Below are 21,870 nucleotides of genomic sequence, written 5' to 3'. Positions count from 1 at the left end.
GATGGGCAGGACATGCTGCAATGCAGTAGAGCAGATCGGTGGTGCTGCATGCTCCCACCACACACACATGTGCACACACACGCACACACACACACCAGCTGCAGCTGACAGGAACAGAAACACACAGGCGAAGAGTTTAAACTAACACAATATGCATAGTTGCACACAAAAATCTACACAGCTTGTAACAGCTACAGTCCACATACATAAACACACAGACACACACACACACTGTTGAGGAAAGTCCCCTCTTTTCTTTATGGTCCTGCAACGGTGTCTCAACGAAAACACCTCCCGCGTGACGCTGCGTGTTGTCCAGCGCGCACACGTTGCCACATTTCTTAACCTATAGACACATGTGCGCACAGATGTGGAGACACACAGGAAATGATCATCAAATTGCTGTCAAGCACTGCACACACAAGGACGTTTGCATTGTCAGGCTAAATATACGGCACATTAAACCAGACAATTCCACAGAAAATGTGAGGTTGCTCCTACGCCTCTGGCTGATTTCCCTGTGTGTGTATGTGTGTGTGAATATGACAATGTACAATCAGAGAATGGAGGGAAACCCCATTCTATGGTGCTCCCGCGACCCCTTGAATTTGTGGTGAAGCTTCTCTGATAGGGCCAAATGTCTCCGGGTCTCCTTAATATCATTAGTTATTTGTGAGTTGTGTCGGTTAAATAATGCGATCGCTGTCTTGCCTTCCTGCAACGTCCCCGCGGGGACACCCCAGAGGAGTTCGATATGTAACAGCATCTGCTTCCACATACCAGCCCAGCACGCGCCTCATGAAAGAGATTTTCTGTGGCATATAATTAAACACTAATCACTCTGAGCAATCTGATCAAACCAAATCAGCGTCAACTCACTTTTCTTACTGTTAAATAAACTTTTGTTCCTCATCTCAGTGGAGGAGCTCATGGTTCAACCTCCTATTGACTTTCAGCTCCTACTTTATATTACTGTAGGGATTTATGGTACATTTGTACTGTGTATAGCCAGTGTTGGCATGGTCTAATACTGTCATAAGCATATTCTTCATCAGCGCAAGTTTCCACCAATCAATCATCAATCTGTTGGTGTTTGAGAGGGTGTTTGCTTTCTTCAGGAATTGATTTCTCTGCATTTGTCTGCTGGTTGTTGGAACCTCGCACTTTCATTCTCTCCACCGACGTTTATTCTGCACTCGTTTGTGGGGCTATCACAAATAAAACCCTAATTTCTGTCCGAACGATCCAGCCCTGCCACCTCACGCTGAGGACCCCGGGGGTCTCTGCACGGTTCATTAGCATCCGATGTTCTGCTCCACAGCACATCCACACTTGACTCTCCTCTCACTATACTGGACTTCTGCAGTTTTCCTTTTCAATCTGCAACCCTGCCTTTGATGATGCTACTGTAAATTAATACACATTTGCTGCCATCCTATATGTCCATTTTAAAACTATTTACTGCAGGATTTTTCAGATTTTGGTCCATTCATTTGGAGCCTGCTACATTTTCAGCACTTCCCAGGAATAAATTAGGCAGTGATATATTAGGCAGAGAATAATTCCACCTTTTATTGTATTTTTTTGTTCTCCTCATGTTGAATTAGTGCTGTGTTGCCCTACATTGAAATCATGCAGGGACATACTAAGGTGGCTTAATATGCTCTAGTGCAATAATGGTTCTCAGTTTCTTGACAGAGCTATAGGGGGAAGGAAAACAATGTACATATCATAACAGATGCTTGTAATGGATACACAGAGTGACATCATCTTTTTTTCCTTGTACTGACTCATAAACATGTACAATTGTGTGGAAGTAGAACTAGTGGGTTGATGGTGCAGGCAGGTCAGGATGTGAGGGATGGCGATCGCTGCAGCGGAAGGAGAACAGTGTGTTTTCACTTCCAACAGGAAGTCTGGAAATCTGTTCCACCGGCAGCCGATTGTTCCAGGGTGAGACGTGGAAATATACAATGTCTTCATCGTAAACATGTGGGGAACTTAAGGCAGAGCGGATCCCGTACCAGGAACTCAAATAAGAACACTTTAAGGTGTAACGGGAAACTTTAAAGCAGGTCCTCATTTATTATTTCAAAATCTAATGCATAAAGCACAAAATATTATACAGTAATCTGCACCATAAAACTAGTCAGAACCCTCAAACCAACTAGCCAATTGTTAAGCACACACTTACCACACAAGAGGGAAAGACTTTGCTGCTCAAGTTTATTGTGACAAAGCAGAATGGAGAACAGAACAGGGACCGAGACGGGAGGCTGGGTGTGAGACAAAATAGATGGTTGGAGGCAGCAGACCTACGTTTGTTATCACAAAATCTAATAGAAAAGTTCCTCTAGAGCCTGGTGCCCAATGAGCGCAAGGGTTCAACAGCAAACTGGCCAACAACTGAGAGGACGAGCATTCTTTTATCATGCAGCTGAGTGGAGTCAGTGAGGACCAGGTGAGCTGATAACTGAGGCACAGCAGGTGTGTGTTGACCAGGGAAGCAAGGAGAGCCACAAGCATCCAGGGGAAACAACCCCTGGAGAGCCGAAGGACCAAAAATGTCCTTGATTTTTATGGAACCTTTGGATTTCGGTCCTCACTGTGACACCTGTACAACACATACACACTCTAACAGACACACACACGCACACACACACACAAAGAGAGTCAAATGAACTCGAAAGACATCATTTACTTTTACATAAAGAACTCTGTTTATTGTTTCATATATATATTATATGCATCTTCATACAATAGTTCTAATACAGTCAAAAATAATAATCATATATTTGTATATAGATATATAGAAAACTAATCCCATAATCTACATTTTACTTGTAAAAAAAACAAAATGGAGAAACGAATAATCTTATTGCCAGATTTAGGCATTTTGAGGGAGCAACAAAGATGATACAAAAAGGAACGATTACACCCAAACATCGCAATTTATAGACCTAGAACATCTGTCAACAGCTAGTAATGACCATCTTGGTTTAAGACACAGGAAGATTTTCTTGTTTTTACTTTGTCATATTTCTTGAATAACATCTTTAAACAATTACAAGTTTGTTTGTTCTTTAACTCAGCTGAAATGGCTGTAAAATTGGATGTTGTGATGGACGGAGCTGGGAGTGAGGGACAGAAAGGAAGAGGGGAGTAGATTATAACTGCCTCATTACACACTTTGAAGATCTGACACGGGGAGAAGGGAGGAGGAGGGTCGGAAAAAGAACCGCGGGGTGTCCAAAGTCGACTTCATGTGCTTCTCCAACAGTGATCTGCTTTTGTAAACAGAGAGGAAGTGGCACAAACACTCTCCCATCATCCTCTTTTCCTGATTCCTCCCATCCTCTGGGTGCTCTCCGGGAGGTAGCAGTGTCACAGTTGGCAGGGAGAGATATCCGCTCTAATCCGGTTCGCCGTGGCAGTCCTCAAAAGTTTTTCCAGCTGCACCAAAACTCCACCGAAGACGCTCGATATGTTGAAATGAGGATATGAAGGCAAACACGGGCGCGTCACGCAGGTGCCGCAGGAGCGCTTTAGCGCGGGGACGCCTGGTTCTTGAAGTCGGGGTCAAGAAGAGGCATCGAAGCTGCACAACAACAAGAAGAGTCAACAACATCTACAAACCCCTGCAGATAGGCACACAGTCTTTTGTATAGAGATTCAAGAAAACTGCATTTGTGGTTTTCTGGAAAAGCTCATAGCGTTAGAAGTGTTGTGGACTCACCAAAAGGAGCTTTTGTCACTTTATTAAATTTTTCCAGGCCAATTTCCTGATGAGTAAGCACTAGGAGGGTGACCTGCCGACCTCACCTGCCATGTTTCTGATCCATCATAGCAACAGTTGAATTGTTACAATTTGCAGTATGATTTCTTCAACGTTTCCCTTACATTTTTATTCATATTAGCGCTGATCTTTTATGGACCGTTCATTTTGTTTTCAGCCTTCCTTGATGGTGTCTAAAGATAAAATATCACGTAGCATGCTTGACGCTAATTAGCAGTAGATGAAGCTGAACATGAATCCATGTAATCCAGATATTACCTTTCTGTGCCTATTTCTAGTTCAGAGAATTACTCACAATAGAACAGTAACCTTGAGGAGGTGTTACAGACAATATCAGCCACTGACTTGATGATAAACATGCAACCATTCTCAACACAATGGATCTAATTCTATAACATAATTATCTATTCTGTTGTCATTTGGGGGAAAAGAAGTGAATAATTAACTACATTTTTCCTCATCGTTCTCTGTTTGCCACTTCAGCTGCCGCTACCTTGAAACACCAACAGCTGCCTCTTACTAATTTATTGCTGAAGGTCGTGGCTCTTGCAACAATCCATCAAGACCTGTGCATGAATACGGCGTTAATAAATGGATTTGGTCCAGTTGCAGAAGCAGCTCTTGGATTTTTGTGACATTTGGACCATACTCAGCCATTTAGAAAGCCGTTCAATACCGCGGTGGGATTGATTAACGCCGGAGGTAAACAACAGAGTTTGAGTGTGAGGTTCATCGCTGCTGGTTTTCATGTCGCCTCGGCGGCGGTTCCTTCCGTGCTCTCCTGCAACTGTTTCCCCTCCAGCTGCGAGGCGAGGGAGCCGACTTCATGGCGTGTTTCTTTTTATCTGAGAGTGTGAATCATTTAATGATGGGAAGTACGCCTTCTTTTGTACTCATGTCAGAGGAAAGATGAGGTGAAAACACTAATGTGTGAGGAAAAAAACAAGATTTCTAGCAAAATAAGGCATATGAACAGCCTCAACATACTTGTACAACACTGTGTGTGCACACGTCTTGTCTCTTACAGGCATTAAATATTTACTGCCATCCCGATGGAGCTTCATTGAAGATGCAGGATGCACAGAGGGACAGGGTACGGTCACCTCCAGCTCAGTAATCCCACTGTAAAGCCACTGTGATTACACATGGGTCAGACCAAAGATTTCAACATGCATCTGAAGCTTTCGGCTTATTCGGGCCCATTATATGAACGATTGTCATTCTATAGTATCAATGTCAAATTGCCTCTGAGCCAGCTGTTAAATGTAAATAGGTTTCAAGACTCCTGCAAAAGAAAGCCCATTATAGGATCAAATGGAATCCTAAGAGCTAATTACTGGATTGTGGACTCTGGTGGATGCACAATGACCTTCACTGGCTGTCCTTGTTCTTACAGAGATTCTAATTAACAAAAAAGTGAAGAAAAAGAAAAAAAAAAGAAACAGGTTAGAACGACGGCCTTACCTGTCCCAGAGCTTGACATTTCTACAGTTGTTACTGCAGCAGCCTGCCGAAATCAATGCTGTGACAAGGAGAAGAAAGACAGGGGGGAGGGGGGAGTTTAGCGTGCTCTTTTGATAAGAACTACAGACCATAAGCTATCATTTCATATCAGTTTATGTACCTGTTCAGGCTGAGTATAAGTTGATACCATTGGCAATCAAATTTGTTAATTCAATTTGTTTAATGTGGAACAACATCTCGTCTTTCTTTTACCCCAGCACGATTTTCTTTTGACAAAATGTCGTATATCCGTTTTATCAGAATTCAACTGGCTTTTGATGGAGCTAAAAGCAACAGCTACGCAGGCTAGCATAGCAGCAGGACTTGTAACAAGCTGTGAATAATCAATATTACCCATAACCACTCTGCCTCTATGTTCTCATGAAAAAAATGTTGTCAGTGCTGATGGGCAGGGGGTCAACTCCCTCCTTCCTTTGAGATGATAAGCTAGACCCATGGTGGGATGACAGAGGGTAGAAAGTCAGAGTGATGATCATGTTCTGCTACAAAAGGGACAGAATGAGCAGCTAACTAGCCATCCTTCACCGATGTCTTCTGCTTTAATGTAAAGAAATAGTCTAAATCTGGTTTATCGCTCCTGTGGCCACTGCGTTCCGCAAAAGATTTCCGTCTTTGCCTTTGCTACAACGCTGATATGAGGTCTTCCAACGAGTCCTGGGACATGGAAGAGGGCTGGAGGCTATTTGCATTCGGAGGTCAAAGTGTGGTGGGTTTAATTGATTCCACAGCTGCTGTAGATCTCAGACAGGTGACAGAGAGGTAAAGACACGATCACAGCTCACTTTCCCCACAAACACAGACACAAAGATGGAAAATCTGATGGAGGGACAGATGGTATGTATGAAAAGAGGATGCTGGGACGTTTACTGCACCTCATTCTTTGGTTCTACTGCTCTGATTGGCACAAACTGAGGAGCCAAATATCTTCTGTGGAGTTTTTCAGCAAACATCCAGGCCCTGCTCAAGGTTTCCCCCTGTTAAAGGGTTAATCAAACTTGAGTGTAACAAATGTTATATCGATAAAGTTGGATTGACTTGAAGGACCGCGACCGTGAGGTGGAGCGTTGAGAATCAGGGTAGAAAGAAAAGGAATAGAAAACAAGAGACAAAAACAGAAATAAATTACATCTGTATAATGATTATGCTATGAATAAATCTGGATTTAAGGGGATGTGAGGGTCTTTATAGTAACAGATTTACAAGATGTGTTGATTTTGTTTTGGGATTTTTCTTTTTTAAAAATCTGAGGTAAACCCCCAAAGCGCATTTCAAGTTTTTATTGATATCTGAATCAAGCAGGTACAGATTTGAACCGCTCGGTCTTCTTTCCTCCGTCCACAACCTCCTGTCTCTCCCTCTATCAACTGGATCAATGCCGAACGGATTCACATGGACATTCCCTCAGATCAGAGATCCCGGGCATATGAATTATCCAGGATGGGTGAGCAGGAACAGAGAGACGCGGTAGATCAGGGAGCTTCCGTTTAGCTAGTAGTTGGGCTCAGAAAACTAGAGACAGGCCTTTCCAATGATGTTGCCTTGAATCAAGTTTAAAAATGGCAAAAAAAAAACCTCATCCAAGAAAGCCTGTTAAATAATAGAGGAGGAACCTCCGCACAGAATGATGGTGACAGATTATGATCCAATAGTATTTATGACCCACCTGAACAGCCGAGGCACAACAGATAATGTATGAAAGAGAAAAAGTGGAAACAAAATCACAGTCCTCCGATCAATACTGCTGCCGCTGTGGAGAATATCATGCTGACACTGCAGCGTCAGGTGAAGGGACGATTCATCTAAAGCTAAAAATGCATGAAAGAAAAAAATGGCTATTGTGTAATCTTGACAAATCAAAAGAACTTGAATTAGAGTAAAACATGATGCTGGCTGAGCTCCAGAGATCCTGAGTGCAGATTAGAAAAATGTCCAGAATCGCTGCACCAATCTGGCCACACAGGCACCTCTCAGATGCCCAAAGCCCTAAGTAGAGACAAATATCCTGATCCAGAGCACTCAGAACCTCAGCCAACGCCACAGGCTCCCCTTCTAAAAACACAATGGTCCTAATCACGTTGCCAAAACAACTGTGAATGTCTTGGAATGGACCAGCCAGAACCCTGAAATTCAACTAAACAGCTCTAGAGAGACCTGAAAACAGCCCCAACAGACGCTGAGAGGATCTGCAGAGGAGTGAAGGAATATCCTTAAATGCAGGTCTGCAGAGCTCGTGTTATCATGCCCATAAGGCTGAAACCTTCGACCAAGGTCCACGTATTTACATGTCAAGGGGAGCACATTTCTGATTTAATTATAAGGCGTAAAGGGATTGTTTAAATTTTTATAGAAGACAGTAACTTGCAAGGGCAAAAAGCTGTTGCAGTGTCGTACAGCTAGATGATTATTTTAAAGAAGTTTCCTTAAATCCACAGTTCCTTTAGGATTTTCAGTCTTTTGTTAGGCTACATTGTTCTTTTCTATATTCGTCTAAGCCTTAGAAATTAAACCGTTCTCCCTCCATAGTTATGCTTTAATGACATTTTGAAGAAGCTCGTGTTTGTTCTCATTTGACTCCTCAGAGTATAAAAAGAGACTAAAATTCCGCAGCCAGGGTCACGACGCTTGGGTGGATTCCCGATATCAGAGGAGTGTGGGGAAACTGGAACGTGACAGCAGGTAGGAAAGAGTAAATAACTGGGAGCTGTGCTTCCTGCAGTTAGCTCTCTCTGAGGCTGAGGTAGCATGAAGAGAAGTGACGATGGAACCCGCTGGGGAAGAGCCGGATAATTGGTGCCCTGTGGGCTGGTCGAGCCTATAAGGTCAGAGAGAGAGAGAGAGTGTGTGTGTGTGTGTGTGTGTGTGTTAGTCAGAAGCATATTTGTGATCAATTTAAGAAAGAATTACAGAAGACGAAGCTCAGATGACCATAAACTAACAAATTAATTTAGCATGATCAGCATAATGGACCAGCGGGTTTTAACTTACCAAGGGGGCAGCATCGTGTTTATATGCGTGGTACACGGATGTCTGGCTTTATCACCGGGATCTTCCTGCCTCCTCCATCAGACTCAGTACATTATCAGTCATTAACTCCTTTTTTTTTTGCTTCTGTCCTTCCTGTTTAAGCCCTCGCCCCATCACTCTACCGCCATAGCAGCGGTCCACAGTGTCAGTCACAGCCCCGGGGTCTGTTATCTTCCATGGATGGTGAAATGAATTATTGAAGCCGGCATTTGCACGATAAACTGCTGTTGCCCTGTATCCACGTGTTACTGCCCATCAATCCTCAACGCTGGTGAATAATGCAGGAGATTGCGGCATCTCAATGCATGATGGGGGGGGGGGGGGGCACGGGAACATCTCTGATTTCCTTTACTGTTGAGCTAAGGATGTTCAATCAATGTCCTCTTGACTCGTCAACCTCCACCTGGCCCCAAAGGCTGTAAGTGTGCTCCACCAATCAGCAGTCTACAGCACACAGCCCCGCCCCCTCAACAATTCTGGCTAATCTTAAAATAAAGGCAGAAATGTGTCAAGGTTTTTCCCAAATCATTGTGAACATTAAAAAAAAGTTCCTGCAATGGAAAAAAGGGGTTGGGGCAAAGTTATCTCTGCACAAACACCGTTTGGGAATCAGGCGAAGCCGGAGGTTTCTTGCTTGAACAGGGTGGTGGCTGCGACAGCATGTGTGCTCACGGTGCAGCGTGATATCTGCTGTAGCCTAAATAAATCCTGATCCATCACCTACATGTGAAGGACACCTACCACTAAATAGCTAAATATTTAAAATTACACCACAACTGGTCGTCTATCAGAAGTAGAGACATGAAGGGCGACATTTCAGAGGCGCTAGCACCAGCTACTTCCCATCTTTCAATGGCAGACTTTACCTAAAGCTCGCACGGGGCAAATGAAAAAGGTAATTGAACACACGTTTTTTTTTGCTGTAGGAAATGAGCCATCCGCTCTGGAACTGTGGGGCTAGCCGGCGGATGTCGGTACCCCTGACAGGAAACCTCACAGAGTATGTCTCTGAGAGTGAGTAACAGCCAACAATAAATGTGTAATGACTACTCCGCCTATCGTTTCACATTGGAAGGATCCATCCATCGGCGGTAATGGGACCCGTGTCTCCGCGTCGCTCTCATCGGGCGGCCGATACATCAAATGTGCGTAATGCACGATATAGGCGGCAGATAAATTTGTGCTGCAGGAAATGGATAACTGCTTCCTGCGTGTTGCCAGCAGGGATGATGCCGTCAGACGGAGCGGTTCAGGCGTGTTAAGGCCATTCTCACTCGCCTTGTTAACAGACGGCATCAGCGGAATAACTGACCAGCGGGGCAAACGTAAGCCTCGCTAAGCCGCCGGCGTTAAGACTTTTCACTGGCGCGCTCGCTCTCGTTCTCAAGAAATGCGTAAAACCTGGATTCTCACATCGAATATTCCTTCACAAGCTTTCGAATGTACAAAAGCACTTGTCATGTTAAACATCCTCCTGCTTTGCCTCCGCTTCACAAGGGAAACTGAGCACAGCCGAGCGTGGTTACCGCTGGTGACTGTGGGACCGACGGAGGCTCCCTCGGGCCGCCAGCTGCCCTCGTACGTGGCAGCCACTCATCTTCCAGTTAATTACCTGGCCTAGGAAGCTAATTTCCTCTCAGCTCAATGGGCCGCTCCCCACTGGCCCAGCATAAGCGTACAAAGGCTGTTCCGCGTTCCACTGGGCTTGCGTGTCTACCAGACGACTGAGGTTACTGTGGAACATTTGTCACGGACCTCTGGGGGTTTTGAGCAGGAGCGATGCAAGAACGTGGCGAGCGAAGCGCCCTCCTTTATGACTCAAATAGCTGCTTCGGAGCTGCTAGCATGTAGGGGCTGGATAGTACTCATTTTCATAACTGCCACATTCGTGGAAATATCTTGCATTGCTGAAGGAAAATAAGTAAGAATAATCATAGCTGTGTCATCTGGTCCAACTGGGTTTCACCTTAAACACAAATGACTAAAGTGCAGACTACATCTCGTTATTTATTCAGGGGTGGATGAGCTTTTGTTACCGTGTCATTTCAGTCGTCCGGTCTGATGTTTAGCAGCGTTCAGTGGAGCATAACCTGCATTTTTATTGGATTTGTTCAAATAAGCCCTTATTTCCTTTTTTTCCCCCTCAGAATCTCTTTCCTGACTCAGCTCTGGAACTGAATATGAAGGAAATAAGGCTTTTGAATCACACCTCTGACAGCATTAGGAGCAGCAGCATGCGCATGCAGCCCAAATAAAAGCAAAACTTCTGCCGTTATCAAGCAACCAAATGTGTCAGCCTCCACCACGCCCTGCCGCTTTAGGAGGACTAGTCATGAGCGACCCGTCTGGGACGGCAAGCGCCACAGATGAGGTCGTCTGGTAGGAATAATCCATTTGAATTACAGCGGGCTAATGCTCCCCCAAATCCTTTCATGTCAGGCAGCTGCGACAAACATTTGACTTCCTCCGAGTGGCATAGCCCACCATTCGTCAAGGGGACGCGCTCCATCCACCGCCTTGGTAGACATGTGAGACGGAGAAGAATAGAGTCAGGGGAAGAGGAGAAGATGCAGAGAGGAAGCAGTAATCCACTCAACACTTCTTGGCCCCCCCCCCTTTCCCGGCTCAGTCTGGCAAAGAGCGCATTCTCCGGCCGTTTTCAACCAAAAAAAAAAAAAAGATTTGCAATCAGTTTTCACACTTGCCGACAGCTGGCCCTTCCTACTGGCAGCCAATTAGGGTGGTGGGGGGGGGGGGAATCGAGAGAATAGCTGCTGTAGTCAAAGCCTCAGTGATGATTTCCTGTTGCTCTGACAGTCGGCGGCACTTCAGCACAACAACCAGAGGGGCTGAAGCGATGCCACACTTACCAGGACGAAAAGAATCAGCGAGCCAGTGGGAAGATCTTTGCTAATTCAATCAGATTCTTCCCTGCGAATGTAGATTCATGCTGCCAGTGTTTGTCAGCTCTGGTTAAATCAACAGATACTGAGCGCAGGAAGAAATCTCTTCTCTATTAAGTCCAATCACCGGCTGTACTGACAGTCGTCTCATGACAGCAGTCTGAGGTTCAACAAACAAAAACAAAATGCTAATTGTGTGACTGCTGCTGTCTGCACAGGAAGTCCAAAGCATTTTTCTCCATGGCGTTTGGGTGCGCGTGCATCTGCGGCAGTCTTTGGCGTCGCATGTGCAGAGGCAGAGTTCCCAGGTGGGACAGTTCATGACAGTTTCATTTTCTCCTGCAGATCCTGCAGGCAGCTTAAGCTAATATGCAGAACCTGTGATTGCTGAAGCGGAAAACGCGATTAAGGCCGTCCTCTTTTTGGAATAGGACCCCCTGCCATGCAGAGATCCTCTGGGCATGAACCCTGCAGTCTGGGTCATGAGACTTCAGCCTGCAGGAACGTTATCACATGGATCTGAACTAAGACTGCTTTCACTTGTGTCCTACCACATTATGTGACACAACGGGTTTACTGTCTTTATTTAATCAACGGTGGAACAACAAACTGTTTCGTTACTCCTTATGCTACTTTTTAATAAGCTGCAACTGTTTTTAATCTCCTCCATTTTGCAACGCTAATGTGCTTCTCAGGCCAGAGAAGGATTGGTCCTTTTTCCCAGAAGTGAACAGAATATGTGCTATAAGCTCCGGGCAAACATGCAAAAGCAGATCGTGTTGAAAGGCTGCAGAGGTCAGAGAGCTGTTTTGCTTTTATTTGGGATTTTGTCGGGAATTTAAATGGCAGACATGAGACACTCATTTGTCTGAATAAAAACCCACATAGCTACAGTGATCCTGGCACACTCTGGCATATCTATCCAAATCACACACACATAAAAATGAAATAATACTGGGCAAAGGGCTTAGAGGATAATCCAAGTGAGTGCAGTGTACGACAGCATCACAGGAATTAAATTCCCTCTCCTTCCAAAAAAAAAAAGACCCCGACAATGAGGATAGGTCAATGGCCGACAGATGTAGTTGCTCTCTTTATTCCTCCACCCTCACAAAGACGGTTATTCAGTCTTCTCTTCTTCTGGCAGTGTTTCTCTCATGCTCTCCGTCTCATTTTCTGATATTGTCAGAGCGGCGCTGCAGCAAAACGTCCAGCTTCCAACTAAAGCCAGTGTTTGTGCCTCGATACGGAGACACTTGACATTAGTGTCCTTGGCAGGTCAGAGGGGACAGAGATATAACTGTCCTCATAGATGAGGACATCTGAGCCTTTGTGAGTGTGGAGCATCCCTTTTACTCTACAGAGGCTCAGTCTGCGAGGGCCCCGTGCACTCCCGATATCCTCCAATTAGGGATTTGTAGGGCATTAATGTGATGAGGCCTCTCGCAGACTTCATATGGGTTTGAGGTTACAGTGAGATTGAAACGCTCTCACGGAGAATGAGCACCAAAAGAGGCAGAGTGATGATTCAAATCAAAGTTGTGCGTGCCTTTTACGATAATCCAGGGGAATCCTTCGATTGCAAAAACGGGAAGAGATGACATGTTTGTTCCTGGACTGTTATGGACTGCCCCTGGAACGTTTCCACGTTTATTTGATTTCTGAACTATGTCCTATGACATCCTCACAATCTACACTATGATTAAAAACGGTCGTGCTTCTGGGACCGCAGGAGGAGCACAAACACAATCTAACTGCTAATTGGTGTGTTCTCTTCACAACCATCCCCCTAAAAAACATGAGAACTATCCAGACGTGGCTCCATGTTTAGACGTGAAGTGGCGGCGGATATCCTTCCTGTATTCTGTTGTGTAAATTCAGGCTCATATTTCAAAGTCATGCAGATATTTCACCTTGAGGAATCTGTCCTTCAGCCAGCTCTGCACCACTCAGCAGTTTCACTCCAGAAATCATTATCAGCCACTGTGGGGTATTTAAACAGCAGCCAAGCCAATATTATCCGCCTTCCCCTGTCACACCCATAACTGGCACTCATCTCACAACACCGGGCCTCAATCGCCACATTTCTAAATGGAAATAAACCCTTTTTTTGAGTGTGGTACGCTGGATGTGGGAGATAAGTGTGAGAGTGCACGCACACGTACCATTCATTCCATTGTAGATGCTGCGATGATGAGGCGAGAGCTCATCTCCAGCCGCCCTCCTCTGTCCGTCTCTTCCAGGGCTTCCAAACTTGACGTGGTCGGGGCTCATGTTGTACTGGTGTCTTTGGGGTTCAGGGCTGCCCCCCTTGACCAGGCAGCTCTTTTCGTGGTGCTCTGTGTTCCCCAGATGTGCCAGCCGGGGTTCTGGGCTCATACACCCGGTGCTGCTGATGCTGCTCCTGTGGTGCCTCTGAAAGAGCTCTCTGCCGTCTCCCTGACCCACGAGGTGCTGCCTCTGACCCAGCAGGAGGTCGGAGCTGTGGTGCTTGAGCTGTTGCTCGTAGATTCCTCGACCGACGTTCCTCCCGTATTTTTCCGGGCTAAGGCCCCTCATGACTCGACTGTGGTCAGGCACAGATATGGATCCGCAGCGAGGCCGGCAGAGCTGGGGCAGAGTGTACGGGTACTCGAGGCTGGTACTTCGATGGCGCCCAGCAGGATGCTCGGGACTAGAGACGTCCTTGTCCGATCCAGTCCCGCCTCCCATTGCACTGATGCTGCTACACCTTGGTTTGTGCATGAGTTCAAGGCTGCCCTTTTCCCCTCCGACTCCACCTGGAGCCAGGTGGGACTGCTTATGGTGAGGGTGATCAGAGCTGTCGGTGCTCCATGCACTGGAGGTGCTGCTCCCATCGCCCACATCTCTCATGAGCAGCCCATGCCCAGGAACCAGCAGCAAACTGTTCTGGCTGTCTATGGAGTTACGGCAGCCGCCCACGCTTACGCCGCCTCCGCCGCCACCTCCACCTCCCACACCCTTCTCCTCATCCAGCAGCAAGCAGAGCTCCTTCAGCTCCATGTTTTCACGAATCACCTCCTCCTGTCTGACCTCCAGTTCCTTGAGCTTCTGGAGGTAGAGAGTGACCTCTTTGCGCATGATGCTGGCGCTGTAACGGCCCAAACGCTGCCACTCCCTGGACACCCGCTTGCCTTTCTGGCGGTCATCATCCAGGAAGCAGCAGAGGTCACGCAGCTCACGGTTGTCTTCATGAAGCTTCTGATTTACGTCCTAAGAGGACCAGAAAGAACAATGTGGGATTAAATGACAGTTGCACTGAGACCTGGATGAGGACGCATCACAAAGCTTGAATATTAGGACAGGGAAATCAAATTTGGACCTTGTTTTAAAAAGATGTCTGTTTGTTCTTTTCCTCTAAGTAGATCAATGTACCCGCCGTCCACTTTCAATCCATTTACCTTCTATTTTGGGTATCAGACGGCTGATACTCAGAATGAGATGACATCCTAATCCCCTCTATCTTCCCTATGAAAGCACAGACTCATTGCCTGTGATTCAAAGTGAAACAGGATTATTTTGGGTGTTTTGTTGGGGAGCGGAGAGCCAACAGATTGACTTCAGCTCAAAATGTCCACACTCTGTTACTGTGAACAATCCCTTTTCTTGGATATCCAAGATATTCTTTTTTTGTTTTTAACTTTCTCATCAGCTCTCCCCATCCCAACTCTTGTTACAAGACGCACAACTGCACAAGTGAGCTTTTCACCATAGGCAAAGGATCCCTCCGTGAGTTTTTTTTTTTTTTTTTTTAAACAATACAGAAAAGCAATTCTGTCGGTAACGGTCCCCTTCATATGTTTCCGAGGCCACGTGCACATTCATCCATATCTGATATTTATTTAGTATAATGTAACATTTTGCTGCCATTTATTCTCTAAATAACGGAACATCCATTCTGACGTGCGCGCTCTCAGGTGCGCTCCAAAACTATGATCTCATCCCTCACGGATGCGCGCCCCCCTCACCTTCAGCCCCCTGATCTCGTTTAAATGCAGCTGGAGGCTACGATTGACCTCTCGTATGAGATTTCCGTGGTCCATGATCACGCTCATCTTGTCGGCCTCGGACCTCCTCAGCCGCCGAACCAGATCCTCTTTGGTCCACTTGAGCAGCTCCTCGTCGGTCAGGCCGGAGATGTCCGCCGCAGGACTTTCGGTCTTCGCTATGGAGAGCTGGAGCTGGGGCTGGGGCGGCGGAGTTGCTTTCTCCATTGGCACAGCTCCTCTGGCACCGACGAAGCACAGAAACCAGTCAGAGGCTCGGTGGCGTCTGCTCGCATCCGCTCCGCGGGTGGACTAGGGGATGGAAGCCGGTGAGCGGTAGAAAGTCAGTCTCATAGTTTGGCCTTCTTCTGTTGCTCCCCACCCTTCCACTATCTGCTAGAGCAACAGCTGACAGAGCCGGATAGAACAGGGAAGATGCTCTCTCCTCATATCAGCGCAAAGCGCTCACGGCCAAGGATGAGGACCCGCGCACGGACCACTTTCTGTAGCGGGTTCGAATCCAGAATCGGTAGCAGGCGTGGTCGGTGCGTGAGGGAAGCATCCGCGGAGAGTCTCGGCGCACACATGCTGCCTGGATGGGAAGCTTTCTGCGAGGCAGAGGGAAGAACGCACTCTCTGCACGCACAGCAGAGATCTCTCCACCAGCCCTCCTCTCTCTCTCTCTCCAGCTCCTGGACCGGTGGGTTGACGCTCCCTGCGCTAGAAATCGTGGCTACAGCGCCATCTAATGGGAATCTATGATACAAAGCCGTTTATTATGAAAATATTCCGGAATAACGATATTAAAATGCTATATTATGTTATTTTAACTATTAACACTCAGTAGCAATGTTGAGCTGAGCCGCTTTTCTAATTATATAGGGCTTGATCAAGTTACCACAGCAACCACATCTACTGGGGTTCCTATTCTTTTACAGGGTGCTTTTTTCCCTTCTTTTCCCTCAAACATTGTGGAAGAAAAGTAAGGACAAAGTGGGTTCTTATGTAAATATGCATTGGTGGAATAAAAGCACCTTTTAAATATTTAACATACAAAATAATAATGCCATGTTTCACTAAGAGCTAAAAAAAAATTTCAATACATTTCAATCTAATCATAACATGACACAATGGCATTCAGCCTTTGGAATGTCTTGTATGTATACTGGGTATATTGGCAAAATATCATTACATTGAAAGGAATATAATTATGAAGAGTGTTTTCTAAGCAGTTCTTAAGAGAGCAAATGAAAGAGCCAATAGTAGACGCCTAAACCTGGACATTCTGAGTGGCGCACACAAGCCAGTTGTAGGGCTTCTCTAAAAGTAAATTGTACTCTATGTAAATTGAGTGGTATTCCAACAGGAGGACAGAGATGGGGTGAGATTCAGCTGGAACATGTGGCCGTCCAGTCGACTGGAAGCCACCAGGCTGGTGGTCCCACTCTCGTGCCTCTTCACGCCCACCAAAGAGAGGCCTGACCTGCCACCGCTACAATATGAACCAGTGATCTGCAGTCAGACCACCTGTATTTGTTATTACCTCCACCAAGGAGCCAGTGTCAGACATTCCTGTTTTCATCTCTGTAGTGCAGGTATGTGTTTCATGTCTGCACTTCTCAACAATTTTATGAGATGTTATTGCAGTCCAATTAATCTGGGGGGAGAGGTTGTTCTCCAGCTCACCCAATTTGTTAAATGAGTAAATTATTCATTATTGTGCGCAGCAGTCTATAAACATTAATTCTATAGAATCCTCCCTTGATTTGTGACCCGACTGCTATTGGAGCTGAAAAGGATCACTTCATCAATAATGTATTTGACTTTCAACAGTAATGTGAGCTTCTGCAACTATAAACATAGAAAATAGCATCCAGCCTAACAAGCATGGATGTTAGCACCTCAGTTCTCTGGATGTTTGTCTAGATTCCTGTAACGCTGCTGTGGATCAGCAAAGCTGTTATCTTGGCTCCTTTAGAGAATCAGAGGTGAGACTTTCTGCTTTTGCCAATACAGCTTTGAAAGCCTCCCCTGACCTCTGCACCTTTACAAAAGACCCTTAACTCTCTGTGCACAGTAAAATAGACCTCTGCTGCATCATGTTAAGGACCACATCAGTTTCTGCAGTGCTCACATCTGTGCGATGTGGAAACAACCTCAAAATGATCGGTACCTTTCAGTTTCCAGAGTGTCATGAGTGGTTGAGGTTGGATTTAAGATTTAGTGAAAGTTAGCTCAGGGCAAAACCAAGTGGTACTGGGGGCAGACAAACTCGGAGCAGGTGCGAACAGGCGTCCGATCTGCAGGAGAGACTAACAATCAGTTCAGAAGTGGAAACAGGAATAATGAAACAAACTTGCATTCAGAATTCCAGGAGCCAGGTTGTACCACTGGGGCTAAACAACAAATTGGTGAGGATTGGAAAGTGGACCAGGCTTTTAAAGCAGGAGGCAGGTGTGGGTGATGAGCTGGAGATGAGTTCCAGGTGTGATCGCCCGACAGGAGCACTTGGGAACCCCAAACAATCACAGGTGATGATCAAAGCCAAAGGGGTTTGATAATTAAGCAAACTACTATGTTAGATAACCATTCTATTAGTACAGCTTGTGTTTCGGGCATGTCTGCACGTCTCACCACCAGTTTTTTACATTGGGGCTGATTAATACATTTTGGGAAAAAATTTAGTTCTTAAGCTCTCCTGATTTGATGAATTAGTAAATCATTTGTTAAGGTGCATGTTGTATGAAGAAGACCTTTGGTTCTTGGCCCAACTGCTATTTGAGCTGGTCATTAATAATGTATACAACGAGCTGCTGCAGGGACCCAAATCCTTTGGCCTCACCATCACTTTTCTCACCATTTACGGCGCGGCCCTCCCACCCCTCTCATCTTTCTGTATGTGGTGGACACCTGCTTGGAAGAAGAGGACCTCCAGGCCCTCAGGGAGTCCCTGCAGATGTCCCTCAGCCTGCTCCCACCCAACGCACTGGTGGGCCTCATCACGTTCGGATGCATGGTTCAGGTTCATGAGCTCAGCTGCGAAGGGGTTGCCAAGAGCTTTGTGTTCAGGGGCACCAAAGACCTGAACTCTAAACAGATCCAGGTGAGTGGAGGCTTGGCTGTTGCTCTGGGATTAGTGAGTGATGCAAATGAAAAGAGTGTGGTTCTTGGAAATGCTTTAAAAGGATAATTGGAAACTCTGCTGTTGCAACCTTGTTGTCTTATTCCATGCAGACTAGTTGGAAAGGACACTGCAGCTATTTGTTCAAGCTAATTGGTTTATTTTTCTGTGTGTCTAAGGAAATACTGGAGTTTGGTCCCAGCATCTTATTTAGAGTTCCAGCCAGGGCCCGATGTCCATATTCAACAGGAAGAGGAGTGTTTTGTTAGTTCAAAGGCTGTTTTTATGCCTTCTGTCTCTCAATATTATCCTCCAATTTGTGACTGCTGATCTGCAGTTATGTAACTGATGAGAGCCGTTCTTCCCTCGCTGCACTCTGCTTACGCAGATAGCAGATGATGCCTGATTACACACAGTACCAATTTCTCTGAGACTGCAAGGGAACCCCAGCTTCCCTTAAAATGTCAAAAAAAAGGTCAAATACGTACTATTGTGTTAACATTTAATTGACTACAAATGGGTTAGAACAAAATCATCTTGAAGATGAGGACGTTCATAATCAGCTACTTGTCACAAATCGAGTGACTCACTTTTGTTAACATCCCATGACGTCAATGCATTTGCCTGTGGAAGCCAAGCGTCCATTCACTCCAATGGGACAGTTTTATTCACTTCTTTGAAAGGTCATTGGACAAATGCCAGTGGGGCGCCTCAGTTGGCCTGGACACTGTGCTTCTGCATGTTTATTGGAGGATCAGAAGCAAGGCTGCATCCCTTTTTAATGTTGGCGATTTTGAAGCACACGGCGAAGCATTTTCCAATGCAAGTTCAGTCCTTTTGGATCTAATAAAAGAGCTCATTTTATATTTGGTGATTTATGTGTGCATGTGCATGTCCTTGTATAATATAATTAAGAGTATTATATAGATGTGTTTGTTTGATCACTCATCCTGTGGAGCAAGGAGGCAGGTGCCCCATATGGTAATTAGAAATAATGATACTAAATGATAATAATACTGATCCACAATGGCTAGATCAGTAGCTTTATTTATTTATCTATTTTCAGTCGCGTTATTATCACATTGCTTACTCGTATTCCTGGACTCCGAACTGTGGATTGCTAATGTCAACATTGGAGTAACGAACCCTTTGTCCACTGAGTTCCTCGAAACGCATTCCGATAAGATTAATTGGATATGACTCCTTTAAAATCCTTTGAAAAATTGATATGACTACTTTCAAATCACTTTTTTTGAACAGCCCTAGGAAATCCTTGATAAATGTGGCTCAAGGAAAAGACGGGGAACACACTGGGTGAAACACATGGTATATGTTGCTGTGTCCCCACTGATGTTTGGTGAACTTTTTTTCCCCTCTTCACAGTATTACGAAGCCCTGGCGACCCGCCTGTGCCCTGGACCAGACTGGGCTGCTTGAGATGAAGTGCTTACCTAACCTCACTGGGTATGTCAGCACTCTCACTGATAACCTGTTGGGGATACTTGTGCTTATTTTGAGTCATCTGTTCCATTTACACATGTGTTCTTGGTTCAATCCAACATGATTTTGTTTGATTTCACCACTGCAGTTGCTGATTGCAGTTTGTATTAACAGGGGCCATATCGTGATGGGCGACTGTGTCTCAGACAATGTGAGTCCTGTCCCCAGAGTCTCAGTTCTTCTTGTTTTCACTTAAACATAATAGCTTGTTCACCAAAAATCAGAGTTTTGTGTGGGAGATGGGAATCGGTGGCACAAACCAGTGGAAAATATGCAGCCTTAACCCATCAACAACCTAGACTATTTGTTAGGGTTTGTAAATCTACCTACATCATGTGTCATGTTTGTGTGTGGCAGCACGATGCGCCGATTCCACAGGGAGGCCGAGGCGTGATCCAGTTTGTTACCCAGTATCAGCACGCCAACACACAGAGGAGGATTCGCGTCACGACCGTCGCCAGGAAGTAAGACGGCAGAACTCTGCCTGAAGTTATTTCTGTCTGAAACTGGAATGCTATTATAATGAAGCCTGCAGATATTTAACAGAAAACAGACTTGGGTCGCTTCAGAAATAACAGTTAGTCAATATTGGCCTCTGTAGAAAGGATATTTGCATTCCTGCTACTCCTGACAACGCCTGCTTGAACCAGTGTGCGTCATTCACGCCACACCCATGTTCCTCTAACACTTTCTCCATGTCACAGATGAGATCTTATCCCTCACCTTCAGCCCCTCATGTCGTATAAATGCAGCTGGAGGCTACGATTGACCTCTCGCATGAGATTGTCATGGTCCATGATCATGCTCCTCGGACCTTAGCCTCGGACCTCCTCAGCCGCTGACCCAGATCCTCTTTTGGTCCGCTTTGTTCTCTGCTCATGTCAGCGCAAAATGGTCACGGCCAAGGATTAGAGTCTGGATTGGGTAGCAGGCATGGGTCTGAGTACACATGCTGCCTGGATGTGAATGCTTCTGCGAGACAGAGTCAAGAGAAAGGTGTGCTGCAGGCAAAGCTCTATTCCTCCCCCTTCCTCTCTGTCCCTCTCTTGTAGGCTCTTAGACCTATGGTATGGTGCTGCCCTGACAATAAATAGTGGCTACAGCACCACCTAAAGAGAATTGATGATATAAGGCTGTGAAATAATATGAAGAAATCCTAGGATAATAGTGATAAATGGCCATATTGTTTGTTATAGCTTGCAGATGATATTAACAGGAGAGCATCCTCACTAGCGGCCTCTCAGTCTGGTACAGCAGCTGCTCTGTTGTTGCCCAGAAGGCCCTTAATCAGGGTGTTGTGGTCACCAGAGTTGACCAGATCAGCCAAAGACCTGTACTTGTCCCCCACCTAGTGCAAGAACTGTTCACCCTCCTTCTCATCCTGCAAGAGCTATTGCAGCAAGACGACCAGACTCAGCAACAGCTTGTTTCCACATGCCATTAGACAACTCAACTCACACAGGAAACACCCACAAAGACCAACTGAATGTTAAAATCGTGTGAATTCAATGTCTATGGTCTTTATATGCATGGTATCATACATGTATACATACAGATATATCTTCATGCTGCCATGTCTGCAAAAAAATGCTTTAACTCTTTTATTTATTTAACTATTAATTGCTAAGTAAAAAATAATGTATGGACACTATATCATAGTGTAACACAATGAGGCAATAAGGATTGTTGTATGTAGACTGCATCTATTGGCAATGTACTATAGGCAAAATGAAACTGCATTAAAAAGTGTGTAAATATGTTTATAATGTGTAGGCTATTCTAAGCAGTGGGGTATTAAAATATGGAATTGTGTTTGTACTCAATAACTGATTGTTTTTCTGACTTTATGTAAGTGTTGTATTTTCATAGTGATGGCACTTTGTATGTACATGTTGCACAGTTAATAAAACTATATATAAAAAATCTACAACTTCAACAGTTGCTGCGTACTACATTTCCCAGCATTACTTTGTCCCCAACAAACGTCATAATCAG

At 45.4% G+C, this 21,870-nt stretch overlaps 1 protein-coding gene and 1 long non-coding RNA gene across 6 annotated transcripts; one reads left to right on the top strand and one right to left on the bottom strand.

Moving 5' to 3' along the window:
* Window positions 1–2,696: 2,696 nt before the first annotated feature.
* ccdc85al (coiled-coil domain containing 85A, like) lies at window positions 2,697–17,535 on the bottom strand. Of its 4 annotated transcripts, XR_008951096.1 has the most exons (5): window positions 15,237–15,901; window positions 13,413–14,481; window positions 5,261–5,318; window positions 3,737–4,918; window positions 2,697–3,598 (listed from the first exon to the last, which is right to left on the bottom strand). XR_008951096.1 is itself a non-coding variant. In XM_057036374.1 (4 exons), exons 2-4 carry the CDS (start codon window positions 14,347–14,349, stop codon window positions 4,720–4,722), a joined length of 1,194 nt encoding a protein of 397 aa, XP_056892354.1. In that variant the 5' UTR covers window positions 14,350–14,481; window positions 17,428–17,535; the 3' UTR covers window positions 2,697–4,719. The 4 variants fall into 4 exon arrangements, 3 of the variants coding, with proteins under 3 accessions (XP_056892354.1, XP_056892352.1, XP_056892353.1); XM_057036374.1 differs by lacking the exon at window positions 15,237–15,901 and adding an exon at window positions 17,428–17,535 and having other exon boundaries at window positions 2,697–4,918; XM_057036372.1 differs by having other exon boundaries at window positions 2,697–4,918.
* Window positions 15,826–21,811, top strand: LOC130527678 (uncharacterized). 2 transcript variants are annotated; one of them, XR_008951098.1, is made up of 6 exons: window positions 15,826–15,954; window positions 16,621–18,357; window positions 19,759–19,839; window positions 19,990–20,026; window positions 20,233–20,339; window positions 20,580–21,811. It is a non-coding gene; the product is annotated as an uncharacterized LOC130527678 (long non-coding RNA). The 2 variants fall into 2 exon arrangements; XR_008951097.1 differs by having other exon boundaries at window positions 20,233–21,811.
* The last annotated feature ends 59 nt before the right edge of the window (window positions 21,812–21,870 follow it).

The sequence above is a fragment of the Takifugu flavidus genome, chromosome 6, assembly GCF_003711565.1.
Source record: "Takifugu flavidus isolate HTHZ2018 chromosome 6, ASM371156v2, whole genome shotgun sequence".
NCBI lineage: Eukaryota > Metazoa > Chordata > Actinopteri > Tetraodontiformes > Tetraodontidae > Takifugu > Takifugu flavidus.
Note: the sequence above shows the minus strand (reverse complement) of the source record. Positions and strands in the feature narration are given on the sequence as shown.